Here is an 18,270-nt window from a genome sequence, read left to right as displayed (position 1 = left end):
TTCATAATTTTCATCGAGGTTGAAATATGTCTCGTGTTGGTGACTAATTATTAAGTGCTTTATATTACTAATTAACAAGTGCTATTCAAAAATGCTAATTAATAAGGACAGACGATATTTTAAGTTACGAAAACGTAGACACAAAAACGTACTTTCTCTGAATAAACATACCTTTTTTTCGATAGATTTGGATTCCTGACCCCTAATGTAAATTTTGTTATGTATTATTGAGAATTTCACTTTTTGAGTATATCGCTATATCTCGAGAACATGTTAAGAGAATTGAAAAATCTTTGCACACAATTATCCAAAGGTAATTCCATAAAAAAAATAACGTTTAGTAAATATTTATTATTTTTTATTATCTTATAATGGGCGAAATTTTTTTAATTGCAAGGTATACAATTTTTTGAAGAATATAATTTTGTATGGCAAAATACAAAATTTGAAAATGAAAAATTTGTTCCTGAAAAATTGAACTTCATTGAATTGAACTTGAAAAATCAGATTCTATAGTCTATCGATATTTCTTGAAAAGTCTATTCGATCAACTTTGCTCAAATTTTGGATTTCCCTAGTAAAATTATATTCTTTTAAATGATACAAAAATTTGTGTACCTTATAGTTCAGCAATTTTTCGACCATTATTAGATAAAATAATAAAAATTTACTAAAGTTTTTTTTTTTTTGCACGAAATTATCTTTGGCTGAACGAAATTTCATAAGTGTGTGCATAAATTTTTAAATTCTCTTCAAAAATTCTCGAGATATAGCAAAAGATACCAGAAAAGTAAAATAAACATTAAAGGGTCGAAACTTTCAAAAGCTTTCCTGACCAAACTATTGGGATCATATTTTCATATTTCCCAGATTGCGGTTAACCCCTATATTTTGAACCCCTATATATTCAGAAATCCGTCTCTGTCAAAAAAAAAAGGTATGTTTATTCAGAGAAAGTACGTTTCTGTGTCTGATTTCGTTACTTGAAATATCGTTTGCACTTTTTAATTATTATATTTGAGGTCACCTCCTCGGGTCATTAAGATTGAGTCCTAGACCGTGAAAATCCGATCATTGAAATCAAAAGTTGTTCAGGGTGTTCCTTTTTTTGAGCGCTGTACATAAATGTAAAACTAGCATCTAAAAGACCTAATTTTCAAGGTCTCCCCGGGCTCAACAATTGAGACCATATTTTTCAGTTAAAGGTTGGGCTTTGAAGATTAAAAAAACCTAATCCATTTCAGTGCAAAAAATGTCAGATCAAATTATGGGGCAGGGTAGTACTGGACTCTGAGTGCAGCATCTGTAAAATCCATTTTTACTGTCAAATCTTATAACGTGATTTTTTTACGACAGTATTTATTGAAGTACAGTGATGCAGTGATTTTACGTTAAATATTTCGTTAAAATTACGGTACATCAGAATTTTTGTTCCATGAGACTCTGCGTTTAAGATGAATTTCACAATAAAAATTGCTGACACCCAGCGTACTGGGTACTGGTACTTTTTCCGTAATTCGATCCGGAATTTTTTGCACTGTGAAAATAAAAGTGCGTTTGTTTACTCAGTTTACACAGTGAAAGTGCGTATTTGTGTCTGGTTGCTGAAATGTTCCAAAAAGGGAACCTAAAATATCATGAAACTCACTTTTTAATGAAGAAAAAGAAAATATTTTTTTCAATTTTTTTCTTTAAATATAGGATACAGTTGTCTGTACAAAACTATTTAGAGAAGTAAATCTAACTATGGTCTGCATGAAGTAGAGTAAAAAATCTGTATATTATCTATTTTTTTTTAAAAAAAAATAAGAAAAAAGTGCTTATTTCATGGTTCTCTCTAAAAAATGTTCAAAGAAAAGTATCTTTTGAAATTATTATTCTAATTACTAAAGTATTTCAGGGAGAAAATGGCTCAACCTTTAGTTGTAGAGCGGGAGGAATATGAGAAGTACGAACAGGAACTGGAATTGGTAATTTGTTTGAACTACTTTTCATTTGGATTAAGGGCAATTTTTTATCTAAAACAATTAAAATCTCCCCAAGTCCAGCATATTACAAGGGAAAGAGTGACAATTTGTGCTATGTAGATTAAAGCAAAAAATAACGTTAATGAAACCCAATTGAAACTACATAAATTGTCTTAGCTAAAAACTCCTCCCGCCACAATGTCTGAGATCGTCTGGTGGTATGGATGGTGTTTTCTACAATAAGGAACGATGCAAGCTCCATATCACCTATACTTACGGGTTACTGATTTTGGTGTATTTTGTGCCATTTGAATCACAAAGTGTTTTGAGATTCTTGCAAACGTGGTATTTGATTACTTATTACTTGTGTTCACATTTCTTACAATACTTGTACTTACGATGCTATAAGTGCTAACACTAACGTAACAGCTTGCATCAAGAACAAACAGTAATAAACAAATGGAAAGAGGCCGAATCAGGACTGACAAAAAAGGAATTTATTCAAAATCTAGGAACCATGTCACCTTTTTTAACAATATATCTATCAATAACTAAAACAAATTTTCACTTCAAACTCACCAGAATTACTTATAAACATCAATATCTTATGAAATACGGCAGATTTGAGTTCAGAAATTTTCTGATTTACTTCTATTAATGAAAACAAAATCATCCGTTTGAAAATATCGCCTCGCAGAATAAGCTGTAGTAAGTAGTTACAAAGTTTCTAACCTAAACTAGAGTAGGTATTGAGCTCGAGATTGTTATTGTTTACATTTATATTGAAAACACCATCCATGGAAACAAGAATGGCGCATTTTAGGGAGGGTAACTTCACTCTAGGACTAACACAATAGGCCGAAGAAAGATATTCCTTTCTCTTACCGGCCAGCAGAGCCAAAACCATTCCAAAACAGTGAGCCCGCACCCCTACTTGAAATATTCGTACCTCTAGTCACTGTCACAGGTGCAGACGAATGTCTGGGGAAGTTCTTATTTCAGACAAACTACTATACGATAAACGTAAGGCCTGTTTACACGGTTCAAGTTCTTGAATCCGAGAAATTGGTAGAATTTCCCTTTCTAAGAAATTGGATGATTCGTCGACACTATCCAAGTTCTTAAATGTCACTGATTGGTTCGAAGAAAACCTTGCGCATGTGCATTGTTCATATTCATTATAAAATCATACTTACATGACTTTAAAATTACTGAATAAATTGAAATAAAATCATAGTAACAGAAATAGACAGTAACAGATTAACTTATTCTCACTAAAATGTATGAAAACAAGCAACAAAATGACACAATCTGATGTCTGCTTGCTGACGTCACAAAACTTAAGAAGCTGATTGGTTGAGAGGAAAAACTTGGATAGAAAGTAGAACATGCTCTACTATCGTTCAAGAACTTAGACCAAGTACTTCGATGATTGTTTACACGATCCAAGCTCAAAGCAAAACAGGTTTCCATCAATATCAATTAATCTCTGTCCAAGAAATTCAATCGTCTAAACAGGCCATTAGTTTACTATCGTTTCAGTACTATAAACAAGAACCTCCTTCAGAGTCTAAAGGTCAAATGAGGGTAGAGAAGCGAAAAAACACGTGTTAAGAGGTATAACCAATAGGGACAAAGGAAAAGGTTTAAATGAAATAACGATGAATAACAATGGAGAGATAAGAAACGGATTTGATGGGATATGGCTAGAATCCCAGGATGCAACAGATTAAATTAAAATGGACTTCCTAACCGTGGAATACTCAAAAGATCAATAACTAAATAATTAAGAGTTTTTCAAAATATATAAGAACTCCAAAGATCAAGTTCGGAAGGAAGGCAGTGTTGAATGATTTTAGTAGAAGTCGAACCTGTGATTCAAATTCCAACTGGATGAAGCGATGAATAGAAAATCGTTTAATATTCTTACTTATTCTTCTAAGTTTAAGGGTACGTTTAGTTTGATCAATAAACTCATGACCACATTGAAACGAAATTTGATAAGTACCCCAGTTATTAACACTGGAGAAATTTTTGTTTATTTACTGAGGAAAAATGACTTTAAACTCAAACTTAGTCAAAATCTTAGCTATTCGGAAACTGATTTTCGGATAATAAGGTAAAGCAATCAAGCTGTTAAAGCTCTATTTGGAGAATTTGGTGAATTGCGAGATTAATTTTCATAGGTGGAATCAATAATATTAGAAGGAAAACCACGATCTACGGTGATAGCTTTAAGATAAAGCAACTCTACATAGAGGAGATAACTAATTGAACAAATTTTAAAAACACGATAAACAAGTGTGTTTAATGCAAACAACTTTTGGGTTGAAGGGGTGGGATAAAAGATCATGACGGGGAGTGAAACTGCAAATGGTTTTTGATAAACAGTAATAAGAAATTTATCTTAATTAGGAGCAAAATTTAATGAAAGTACGAGTAAAAATTTAAGATAACGAGCATATTTAGTGATTGATTTTCCCAGTAAATAAAGTTTTGTTTTTGTTATATATATATATATATATATATATATATATATATATATATATATATATATATATATATATATATATATATATATATATATATATATATATATATATATATATATATATATATATATATATATATATATATATATATATATATATATATATATATATATATAAAAATTACTTAATTACACACACTTTTCTTTCATTCTTTGAAGGATGAGTTAAGAGCTAGAGTACCAGCCCTAGAAGCAGAAAATAGAACCCTGATACAAAATTATGACAGGAAAAGAGTGAAATATAAACGATTACTAAACTATATATTGGAGGCACATAAAATACTGTATGACGTTTGTGATTTTAAACACAGAAAGTTTTATCCGCAAAGCACAGATCCACCATTATCTGGGATTGAACTCCGCTTGGCAAGATATGATAATCCAAATTACGGATTACCCAGTACGCAGAGCAGTCCGGCGTTAACTGTGAAGGAAGCTATGAAGGAAATGGCTCTCATGGCTCAAGCATTTACTCAAGGACAGGTAATTCGACTTGTTCTCTTGTTTCCAAAATTAAATTGTCTTGAAACGTAATAATAATAATGATAAAATTAAGATAGGGGAGTGTCGAATTTAGATTTTTGATGAGGAAGTTTTAATCATAAATTTAATTCGGTCATTTTAGACAATCATAAAGTATTTAAGTTTTGGAATATCCTGTAAGCAATTAATATAAATTTTAGAATTGAAAAATGATTTAGTTTTAGTTTTATATATATATATATATATATATATATATATATATATATATATATATATATATATATATATATATATATATAACCTGTAATTGTGAAACATTGTTTTTTATGTCTTTTTAACTTGTATCGAGATGCCCCCGACACATTCTGTAAATAATTGGTGTTAATCGAAGTAGAGAACACCACTAGGAATTCCGTAATAGCCACACTTCATGAATATATATTTTTTGAATCCTTGTCAAAAATGAAATTTCCAAAAAAAAAAAGTTTTTACATTAACAAACCACTGTTTATAAGCTAAACGGCTATCGAAATCTGTCGAATCCCAAGTTAAAATATCAAAATCCAGTTTAATTAACTGATGAAATTATGAGTTGTTTTTAATAATTTCCTTAGCGTCTTTGTTTTTTCTTCGTGAAAATGCTAATTTAAGAACCGTCCTGTGTATGCTTCTTCTTCTTTTCTTTTATTTCTTTTTTTTTTTTTTGACGAAAAATATATCTTATGGAGGGGGATTATAGATAACCTGAATATTGAACCAATGTGTCAAATTTATTTTAAAAGACAACTGCTACTAACTTATGCATTATGTTTTTGTTCAATCCTATAATCTGATTGTTTCGAATATTTCAACATAATCATTATTAACATTAAAGAATCTGACCACTAACACTACTAAATTTAAAAAAAGCTGGCAACATGCCCACAAAAGCCGAATCATTAGGAAATGTTTTTCCTAATGATTCGGATATTATTAACTTCTTAGAATACATTCTAAAAAAACACTTTCCTCTCCATGAATAGAAAAATGCAAATCATTAAACTAATAGTTTGAGAAATTTTTTCTTCTCTTATTTTAATTCAACTGGGGGAATGATTTATTTTTTAACAAAATAGAAAGGAAAAATAATAATCCTATTATCATTACATATTATTAACTTCTTAGAATACATTCTAAAAAACACTTTCCTCTCCATGAAAAAAAAATGTTTGCACATGTTATAAAAGAAGCATAAAGCTCACAGGGAATTAATGTTTCGAACGAATAACCCATATAATATACCTATTTATTCAATATCAAAATGTGATTTGCCCATTTTTATTCCATCTTTAATGACATATTTCAGGTAGCACCAAGCGAAGAAGTTGCACAAAGGGCTGTGGAACAGTGGCACGATCTTATTTTGGAAGAAATCGAAAGAGATAAAAAGTATCTGACTGAATTTGCTTATGAAAAAGTCGGCTATACAGAAGCTGTTCTCAAATGTTTACAGGAAAGAGATGCCATTGTGAAGTTAGATTTAGAAATGATTCCTAAGGTATGAAAATATTTTTAAAAAATTTTAAACACCGACATAGAAAAAAGAGGAGACATTTCTCTAAGTTATTGGAATTTTTTTCTGTATTTTCTAAAAATTTAGAATAAGGAAAATAATGTTTTAAAATGATTTTCCGAAAATCGAAAAACCTATGCGATGTTCTGCAGAATGCAGCACAAAAACTTTAATCTTCTGATACTCTGCGTGCAATGTCGGACAACATTTGATAAAATTTGATCACTTAAGAAGTAATACATTAAGGCTGGTTTTGTCTGTTACTATACAAAGCCTTTACAAAGTGATATAAAAATATAATTGGTTTTACCCTTGTTGATCGAAATTTTTAACCAGAATGAAAAATTATTAGAAAGATGAGAAATTTGATTCAAGGGCTGACTTATTTTGGACAAATCAAGATCCTTTTGGACAATTTTATAATGTTTATATTTATTATTATATGAGTTTTGTGGGTTTTGTTCCATGACCAAAATATAAAGTAATACCGTGTAAAAAAAATCTCACAATATGTGTCGAACGTTCTGAAAATTAAAATTTATTACTTTTTACGAAATAATTAAATATAATTGAGAAAATATATAATTACCATTAATTAATTGAGTTTTATAATTTATTATCAAGTTTATGATTTCCGTTTCTTCTCATTTTTTAAGTAAAGCAAATTTTTTATCCGCTGTTTAAAGCTTAGGTCGCAGAAATTTAAACTTCAGACAGTTTTCGCTTACAATCAAAGTTTTTCTAACCAAATATCAACTCAAGAACTACTCAGTCAGTTCCCTTTTTTTTTATTAAATAATTAAATTAACAGATAATTAAATTTTCTACATTGTAGAACAATGATTTTCTGATTTCTTTATCTTATAATAAATCTTAAACATAAAATCTTATCTTAACATAAAATATTTTTCCTAAAATGTAGAAAGTTTTTAACAAAAAGTTTCTCTTTTAAGAAAACATTTTGGCTTTTTGCTAAAACATTTTCTAGTTTTATGAAAATATTTCAAACTTTTTAGCAAAATTTTCTATTTTTTAAGAAAAATATTTATGTTATTGAGGAAACTTTCTAATATTTCAGAAAATTCTATATATTTTTTCTGAAACTTTTTGTATTAATTAATAAAGGGTGTAATTTTTTCTTGATAATATAAACTTTTTCACCTGTGAAAATGATCTATAAAGACAAAATATATTTTAATAAAATAAATAACATTTTATTCAAAGTTTCACCTAAGCACTTCTGCGAACATATATCACGGGTTTCTAAACAATTTTCTAAGAAATAATTTTATTCCCACGTTCTATAACAAGTATGAAGCACTATGTTATTATGACTAATTGATAAAACGTGGATAAGCCCCAAACGTCCCGGACAAACATTATCTTTGTAAAATTTTGTGAGAAATAGATAACATGTTCAAGTTCTGTAATCAGTATCATTTAAATATATACTTTCAAATAGAACGGCTATAGTTAGTTTTAAATTAACTGCTAATTTGAAAATAAAGTAAGTTATTTGCATTATTATAACATTAAATTATAATAAAACGAATATGTTCTTAATATAAATGAATTTAAAGCGGCAAAAATTCCCATTACATGTTTCTTAGATTTAAAATAATTAATTTGAAATTTTAAGGAAATTTAATATATAATTGATAATATAAATATGTCGTTATTCATTCTTTTTAACAAAATGCTCTAGGTTTTAGAAAATATTTTTATTACTGAGGGAGATTTTCTAATATTGCAGAAAATAATTTTATTTTTGTAAAAAATTTCTAGTTTTTCAAAAATAATTTTTATATTTTTGTAATTATTTTCTAGTTTTTATGAAACTTTTTTGCATAAATTATTAAAGGGTGTATTTTTTTTATTGAATAGGTTAATAATAGGTAATATTGAATAGGTAAATAATAATTATAGTCATTTATATCAACTGTATTTATGTTAAAAATAACTAAAATTAAGAGTTATTAATATAGTCTCTTTCTAACATTTTAAGTATAGATGATACCATTAGAATTCATATAGTATTTTTTTAAAATTATTAAAATTTATTTTATTAAAACCTTAAGTTTTCCTCTGATCTCTGTACATTCACAGGATACTGGTTAACGAAACCAATCCCACTATTTGTCGTCGGACTAAGAGTAGGAGGTTTTCGTAGTTTTCCTCCTCCTCATATAACATGGGTACTCACAGAGTCCACTTCGAAGACATGTATTGTCTCAAGATCTAGGAGTTCCATTGTCTTCTGGGTTCAAAAATGACAACATTGATGGCCGTAAATCCAAACGATAGGGATAAAAATATCTAATCGTATAAACTAATATTTATTGATTTAAAATTAATATACTTTTAATTCTAATACTTTTAATATTCACAGTAGACATACTTAATAAATTTTAACAAACAGAAAGTTAATTTAAAAAATATTAACTTCATTTAGATTACGTAATGAAAAAAAATAATATTTATTCCTAATTTGTAACTAAGAAGATGAGTAATTTTTATTATTAACAAAATAAAAATAATTAATTAAGATGTACAAAACAATTTACTTTCTCCTGGTTAATTAAAGATACAGATTAACGCATCTCAGGAGTTTTATAAATAATACTATTTAACATTATCAATATACTATTTATCATCAATATAATAAAAATAACATAGTTATAAAATTTTTTAAAGTTAACTAAGTTTTGTCACATGCTCTGCGTAAAAACGAATTAGTGCTAGAAGTTAAAATAAAACAATTCTATTAACAATAAATTTAAAAGCATAGTAAATTACTAAGAAATCAATAGTACTTACTTCAGTTTCAGCATGTTTTCTCTTTAAATATCCGTCCATAACAACCTGGTGAATTGAAAAACTTTCAAAAACTTAATCGAGACACAACAGAAGAACAAGTGAAATACTAATATAAGTAGGGGAAATTAATTCACTCTATCCTTCTAGTTGCCAAATCATGAAAGTATAACTCTAACAACCAATCAGAAAAATGTTAAACTGTCACATGCTTAACTACTTACCAGCGCAAGTGAAAGGAACTGAATTCAACACATACGTCATAGACCAAGATCTAGCTTATTATATGTTATCAGAATGACTCGCTCTGTAATCAGTAGTTGTGCTATCACACAAAACACGTCAAATCTTAACACGTGTATGGTCAGTACCGTTGCCACCCAGAGAAAGTTATAATAACATTAAGTGGGGCAGAAATAATTATTTAATAACTGTCAAAAGGTTAAGTGAAAAATATATCGATGAAACTGTAGGATGATATCGTTATCAAATCATTTTCATTTATACACGTGTTCAGAATACAAAAGTTTAACTTATTAACACATATCTAACCAAGCATTCGTGGGTCAGTGGTTATGATATGCAACTACTGACCCACGAAGGCTTTTTGATGGTGTGAGTTCGATCCTCAGCCTTAATTATATTTAATAAATAATATTAAAACAGATTTAAATATTAATATAGATTTAAAGTTATTTTATTTCTAAAATTCTCACATAGATGGCGCCACTAGAGTAAAAGTATGATATTATTTATGTGTTACGTAATATGAGATGACGTCATAACTTCATAATATACAATATCTCCCCAAATAACAAAGTTTCTAAGTGTTGCCATCTTTAAAAACTAATATTAAAATTAATAAGTGTTGCCACCCTCAAAAAACTAATAAATAAAATAATAATCAGAAACCGAAACTAAAATCGAAGCTACAGGCGGGCAGAAATAAGAATACGGGCAGAAATAAGCAACTTCCGGTTTATAGGTGGGCAGAAATAAGCAACTTCCGGTTTGTAGATGGGCAGAAACAAGCAACTTCCGGTTGGGCAGAAATAAGCACCCCTTGACTTTCCGTGATGACGTCAGGAATAGGGACCCCCCGCTGTACGCTGTAGCGCTGTCTATACTACTTACGTTTGGTAAGGTTTCCACTTCCACCATTGATATTGGAGGATTCGTATATTCACATACTACATTGCATCTTTTGCTGTTGTTCTACTGCTGCAAAAGACTGAACACCAGAAAATAATGTTAAAACGGGGAGAGTCAATTTTCGGAAAAAATACATACTGGCCTACCCCTTAAGCGTTCAATGTGTCTCTTACTGCCTAAGATTTACGACGTCTGAAAAATCAACCAATTCCGATATATAAAGCCAAAATTGTTCGATTTAATGTTCTGTGTTCTAATTCTTAACTCTATTTGGGACAAAAGGAATTGGATCTAAAGTCAAGACTCTGGAAATTGTGGTCATCGCATACCCATCCGAAATTAGAAGATTCGCCTTATTTCTATGTTTTCAAAATTTTAAATAACTGAATAAATGGCATTCAGTTTTATGGGAAAAGACTATTACCAAGGTTTATGCTCAGTGGCGTATCTAGGGTATGGCAAGTATGGCGAATGCCATGGGCGCATTATTTCAAAAAGGCGCAAAATCGATCAACATCAACGATTTTCTTACTTAAAAATTTTATTAAGTGTTTTTTTAAAATTTATATATATATATATATAAAGAGAGAGAGAGAGAGAGAGTTAGTTAGAGGGGGAATTAAAATAAAGTATACAACATTTAACCATTTCATGTGGGCTCGAAAAGAAGACATCGTCTTTTGAGGGATTCTTTTTGTCACTGGGGGAGTGAAGTATGAAAGGGAACCTCTAATCGTAAAACAAAGTAGGTGACAAGCGTCAAACAATTCAGGTTAAATATAATTTGTTAATGTTCATGAATACATTCACGATAAATACTAAAATAAGTAACTGAAAAAAATATCTTTGTCCTTTCTGCTGTTATGTTTACGACGATTTCGGCAAAAACAAAATTTTAATTATAAAATCATAATTCAAAGAATAATGCTTAATTTTTAATAATTATTACTCTCGTTGCTAACTTTTTGATTCATTCCAATTAAAATATTTTTAATTTTAGAAAATTTCCTAAATAATTCCCATTTAATTTTCATCAAAATCCTTTTACTAAAAGTCTTTTAACCACATATATAATTTCAAATGCATTTAAAATTTTCGAAAATGTAGCTTATCATTGCTTCACAACAAGTCAAAGCTGTAATAGAAAGAATTTAAGTTATCACCACAGGGCCGGATTAAGAACCTCAGAGGCCCTAAGTACTTATATTTTTGGATGCTCCTTAAATATAATTAAGAAGATCAATATAAATAAATAAAATATTTTTCTTAAAGAAAACTAAAGTTTACAAAAATAAATAAATGTATAATTAACTGCAAAATTTAACACTTTTTGCAGAGAATCTGGTGGAAATCAAAATTTTTCAATTAACTCTGTGAATGTTTTTTAAGACTAATCAAGTATTCTTCGATTTTAGAGGAAAATTAAAATAATTCCTGTTATTTCATTTTTAAAAATTTCCTGACCCACAAGCTATTTTCCCCCCTTTCAAATCTATAAAATATAACCTAATTTTATTTTTAAACTTTCCGGGTGTTACGTAATGTTTTCGAATATGCTTTTTAAATTTTTAATAAAAATATTTTCACTGCGGGTGTCAAGTTAATATTCACGTAAAAGAAAAAGAAAAAAAATATCGAACTTTAACCAATTTTTATGGAGAATACAAAAGGTTAATTCAGTATATAAACGAAATTAGTAATTAATAAAAATAACAAACAACTCTTTTTTTTCTATCTCCTAGAATGTTGAGAAACCTGAGACAGTTCTCCATGAATTAATAAAAGATTTCTTATTATCTACCGCATTTATTATTAATATTAATTTAACTATTTCGCTTTTTGTGTCAAAATCGGTTTGTTTCCAATCCCTTGAAAAACGTAGTATTTATTTTACTTTACATTATTATTTTATTCATAATAATCAATCAAAAATATTCGATACATTTAATGTGTTTAATGTAAAACAATTTAAAGTTCTGAATTAATAATAAACTTAATTTATAATTAAACCGTTACATGCTGCTTTACTTTAATTTCATGTTTGTGAAAATTAACAACAGAAAGTGAGTTTTGTATATAAGTGATAGTGTGATTATTTTAGAACGCACAATCATGGTTATATATAAAAATAAAATAATTAACTAATTAATATAATAATTAACTAATTAATATAATAATTAACTAATTAATATTAATATAGCTTATATAGCCTGTGCTATGTATGATGTTATAGCTTTTGAGTAGTAAATATATCGATATATCAAATTTCTTTTTCCTCGGCAATGCATAACGTATTTATTCAAAATCATGTACTTTTCAATAATAAAAAAAGAAAACAAATCCTAAAAATATTTATTGATCTTTATTTAGAATAGTTTACTTTGATATTCATTTCAGTTTAAAATAATATACTTAAAAAAATGCTTTCGACTTAGATTATTTGGTATTATTTATGTATATTGGAAAATACCATACGTTAAAATTAAACTATAATAAAGAAGCTGAATCCTTAAATTTAAAATATTTATCTATATGAAAAAAATTGAGTAAAAATATAAGAGACTAAAAGAAAATGAAAGGCGAACGAACGAATTTTAGGATGTTCAAAAGTGGGTGAGAAATGTAAAGAAACTTTTTCTCCTTATCTAAATGAAAGTGAGACCTCCCATAGTGCATCCCACTGTAACTTTACTCTTTCTTTTGAAGAAGTCCCCCATTCTTAAACAAGAAAAGATAAGAGAAAGACCAGAATGCAGAGAATCCATGATCCCTGAATAAATTTTCATTTTCTTTATTTTTTCACGAACTACCACAAGCAAAGAGAAAAGAATTTGTTCCTCCTCTTCTTATCACATTACAAGATTGTAGTCCTTCTAAAAAGGCAATTAATCAGGGAACCCCTTCAGGCAGAGATAGATCTTTGGTGATGACCAGAGGACAGAGAAATGTAAAATCCATAGGGTGTCTCATGCTTGTAAATCTTCAGCTTCATCAGGGGTTCAAATCTCTTTGAAAAACGTTTTCCGGATCTGTTGAATAGATTTCAAAAAGAACCCCTGCTGTAAATTAGCGTAAATCCTTCCAAAACAGGAAATATTTGTTATCCATGGTGGGAATCACCTCCACAAAAGTGTGAAATACTAACAATGGGAGGTGCCTCTGTCTGGTAGTACACCCTTCTATTTTGAAAAATAAAGACAGACGTAATTGTAAGTTGTTAGGTGTTCACGCTCCAATGAAAAATTCTGCTCGTTCTAGTTGTTATTTCAAAATTTAATTCAAGAAAATAAATATTTATAGTCTATTTTGGAATTTTATAATCTAATTTGATAGGTTACAGCTTTTTCAGATAGGTTTTAATTCATTCAACTATTTAAGTGGTAGGATTTTTTTCCTTGATTGTAAGTAATCATTTCCTAAATATTTAAATAAATGTATTACGCATAAATTATTAATTAGCGTTATAGGCGTTCGTTATATTTTTTAGAAATGATGTCTACGTGAAGGGATGCCAACTGCTAAGATTTCTCAGAAATATTTTATTAAGTGGTGGAAAGTAAAATTCCAAAGCTTGCAAACGTTTGGATAATTTTGGTTAAATTTAAAATGCTTACCACTAGATAATTGGAATGAAATTGTATTTAACACGAAATTTCGAATTATACATACGTAGTGGCTTAAAAAATAATTTTATATCAAATTTAATAATTAAATAATTGTATATCTGCATAAACCAAGAAACAAAACATAAATTTTGCTACCACTAGAAAAAAGTTTCCCATTAAACAGAGCAAGTTGGCATCTCTATATGTATATACATCGAGAGAGACATTTGGCTCTCCCCCCTTTTAATTCAATAAATTAGAATTTATAATATTTTTTAGTTTCTATTATTGCTGTTTTATATGAAAAAACATTTAACATGCACAAGGAATTTTTTGTAGTAATAATTATACATTGTATAATTAAATATTCGTTAATGCTTTATTATTTAAATTAATATGTAGTAAAAAAAAAGATAAATGTTAAAATTTCAAATGTTATTGGGGACATAATTTTTTAAATTTCCTGAAAATTTATTGCCATAGGTAAATAATTTTTTGTTTATAAGTAAGTAACATTTATAAAGTAACATGCTTTTATTTTTATTTATTAATAGATAAATTTTGAATTTAACCACTTGTAAAAGTTTGATCTTTTTTTTTTCCTTTGAATGGTTAGGAAGCATATCGTCAGTTGTTGGCATTTTTTTTTTTTTGTACTCTAAGTTACAGAAGTATATTCACTCACAATTTTAATTATATTTTAATGCTTTAAATGTGAATTGTAATAATCCTTCTACTTACAAATTGAAATTTTTTCTTCTAATTTTTAAAGACATGTTTGTTCTGAATTTTTAAATTATATTCAGTTAATATTTATCAAACTGTCTTTGAGTTTGAAATTGAATCAACTTCTTCCTTATTTCTCGGCCACAAAATTTCGCAAATCTTTCTCCTATATTTTTTCTTTTTTTTCAGATTGCCATTTTCTTCCCTTTTTTTTTATTAATAAAAAATAGATTAAATAAATACTACTTTTTTAATTTTATATAAATACTATTCTTTTAATTTTCAAGTGTTTTGCAATATATGTCACTTACATTACATTTATATCATCCCATATCACATTGCTTGAAAAAAATTGGTATACTATTTTCAAATGGGTTTATTAAGTGTCCGCCATTTATATATTATATTTATTTCTTATAATCAAAGTAAAATGGTAGCAAAATAATATTAATGTTATAATGTGTAGTTTATAACCCAATCATTACAACAGTTTAGTAACTTGAAAGAAAAAGTTATCAATAAAGTGATAATCACAATAATATTTATTTATTAAATAATTATCTTTCTTTTAAGAATATATTTAGAAATGTATTTCCATAAAGATGCAAAAAGTCATCTTCTCGAATATTTCAATGATTTATATTTTTTTCTTTTTCCTTAAAAACAACTTAATTTACACAATTATAAACGACCTTTATAATTGCGCAAGAAATTTTTTTTCACTTTGCTTGAAAATCTCTCTAGGTACTTCTCACATTGCGATTACCCCCTAAATTTTGGGATTCAGAAATCTAAATCAAGGGCGGCGCCAGTAGGGGGTCAGGGGGGGGGCTGGAGCACCCCCGTCGGGCATGGCCAGCCCCCCCATCGGGAAAAATTTAAAGTCTCGTCGGGAAAATAGTCTGGTCACATTTTTTTTTCTAAAAAATGTCAAAAATTCATTTACAAATGCCTAATAAAAATTTTTGTAGTTGACTTTTTTTTTAATTTATTTTTAAGAATTAGTAACAAAATTTAGTAAAATATATTGTAAATTCTATGTAGTTGTAGTTTCACTGCACTACTCCTAACTTTGCTCATACATTGTTAAACTAGAGTCTGGATGCGATTAGACATGGTTGAAATTGAAGACTTTTCGAAGACCCATAGAAATCCTTTTCCCTCAAACACATCTTGATTTTCTAGGAAACTTATCTTTCAAACTGCTATTCTTTTTTCTGGAGAACTGAGGAGGGGATAGATAATCACCCCTCTTTACTGGGAGAATAACTGACAAAAGCTTGAGGGACAGAGAGAGAGAGGCAGGTCCTCTTTACAAATTCTTTTTTATGTAACATGTTTATTAATGGTTTATGGGATCACATAATTGCTTTGTGAAATTTTCAAGCAAAATGAAAGTAAAAGAATAAAATTTAAAAAATTCAGTTTTAATTTTTTCATTTTTTTAATACTTTTAAATGAGGAAAATCATTTACTTATTCGGATTCAAGGTTTATATTTTAATCAACGCATTAAATAAGCAGTCGGAAAAAAAAGAAAAACAAACAGTAACAAAATATTTGTAATTTATTTTAATTTTTTTGGCAGATTTAATTTATTATTTTTTTTTATCATTTTCTTAGTAGTAAAAAGATTGTTGATTGATTCAGAGAAACAATTAAACTGTCCGTATTCAATATCTTAAAATATATATTAATCAACATAATAGATTCTCATTGACTTATTTTATGTACAGTGTATGAAATGGAAAAAGGGAACACCTTGATTAACTTTTGATTTAATCGTATATTCACGTATAAAGACTCAATACCATATTTTTACGAAAAAGAGCACTAAAGCGCATTTTGTTCAGGATAAACATGCAAGTTTGTCAAAAGTTTAGTTTTAGGTTTTTAATTTTCAAAATGCGGAAACAGCCGCAATCTGGAAGATGATAGTGTCCAAAGTTATGGCAAAAAAAAGAGATGGAAAGTTTGGGTCCTTTAATTTTAACTTCATACTTCGATTATTGCGCATTATCTCGAGAACTTCTTGAGTGTATTGAAAAATGTATACATTAAATTACAAAAAAAAGAAGAAAAAAATTATGCACAAATTTTTAAGCAAAAATAATTTTAAATAATTATTTGTTATTTTTTACTAGTTTATTAAATAATAATAAAATATATTGAATTGTATGCTCTACATATTTTTACATCCTTTTAATTTCAAAACACAAACTTTCAGAGCAATCGATCGATTAGTTTCCGAGTTCAAATTTTAAGAACGTCGGTTTGTTTAAATTTCATTTATCTTTAATTATTCAATCAATTTTATTCAAATTTTGTATTTTACAATTTAAAATTACCTTCCACAAAATAATATAAAAATTTGTATATCTTGCTATTTTATTTTATTCTATCCGTCGTTGAACAGCTGACCTAATCTCCGCAGCCTTGTAATTTTGAACCAGAGCCGTTTTTAAGGATGGGCCCTGGCCCAGGGCCCCGAGTTCTGATGGGCCCCCCGAAAAGTCTAAAATCTCATTGCATTAATTTTTTTTTTTTTAAATTCTAACTCATTTATTATTTATAACTCAAGAGGGCCACCAGATCCCACTTTTTTCTTCTTTTTTTGAAGATTTATTCAGATTATTTTTTCTTTTTTACATAGTTGGATGCTTTTCAAAATCTAATCGAAGTGCTTACAAACATAAAATAATTGTTATTCTTCACTTTTCTAACCAAAAGAGCAATAAAACGCTTTTTCTACTGATGAAAATATCCCCACTTTCGTAGCTACCACCCACAGAGTTGTTAAATAGACTCCTCACTTTACACTGTGAGAATATGTTTTTAGCTTCTTGATATTGCCTAGGGGCTCTTTTCTCCTAACTTCGGAAATATCAGATATCCACAGAAACACCCTTTTGTTTGATTTCTGGTCATAAATTTCTAAGAAGAAAACATTTCTAGGGCTGTAGATAGGGGGAGGGTCTTGTTAGAATCTGTCTTAAGATTTCCATACTGTCCTTAAATTGGGACTCGTTCCATTCGAATTTTTCTCTCTTACAAAATTTAGAAGATATTTTTTCTAATTTATTATAAAAGCTTTCTTTCCTTTAATCATCCTAAATGTTTCAACTAGCATAATTGTTTACTTTATTTAATTATTGTAGTTGATTTAATTCTGTTATTTTTCAAATCAATCGTAAGAGAATGAAATAGGAATTTCTATATCAACTTTTTGTAGGATAAAAAAAAGACATAAATCTTTCACATGGAGGTAAGCAAATGTTTCTATTAAATCAATTTTGGTAAATCAATCAAAACGTGAAAGATTTGAGCAGTTTTTTATATATACATTGAGATTTTTTTTGTTTTGTTTATTCATTTAAATGGCGGGCCACTATTCAATTCCCTCTTTGACTGGCCTATTTGC

General features: G+C 28.3%; 1 protein-coding gene across 1 annotated transcript in view; it reads left to right on the top strand.

The window, feature by feature from the left end:
• LOC107448438 (uncharacterized) overlaps nt 1–18,270 on the top strand; it is a 42,481-nt gene that overhangs the window by 17,415 nt on the left and 6,796 nt on the right. The window contains exons 6-8 of the mRNA XM_087165982.1: nt 1,901–1,970; nt 4,678–5,001; nt 6,347–6,538. Coding sequence (XP_087022108.1) covers nt 1,901–1,970; nt 4,678–5,001; nt 6,347–6,538 — 586 coding nt within the window. The remainder of the gene's footprint in view (nt 1–1,900; nt 1,971–4,677; nt 5,002–6,346; nt 6,539–18,270) is intronic.

The sequence above is a fragment of the Parasteatoda tepidariorum genome, chromosome 6, assembly GCF_982258835.1.
Source record: "Parasteatoda tepidariorum strain Cologne lab strain chromosome 6, Ptep-v5.0, whole genome shotgun sequence".
Lineage (NCBI taxonomy): Eukaryota > Metazoa > Arthropoda > Arachnida > Araneae > Theridiidae > Parasteatoda > Parasteatoda tepidariorum.
The sequence above is the reverse complement of the archived record's forward strand: the minus strand, read 5'-3'. Positions and strand labels throughout refer to the sequence as shown.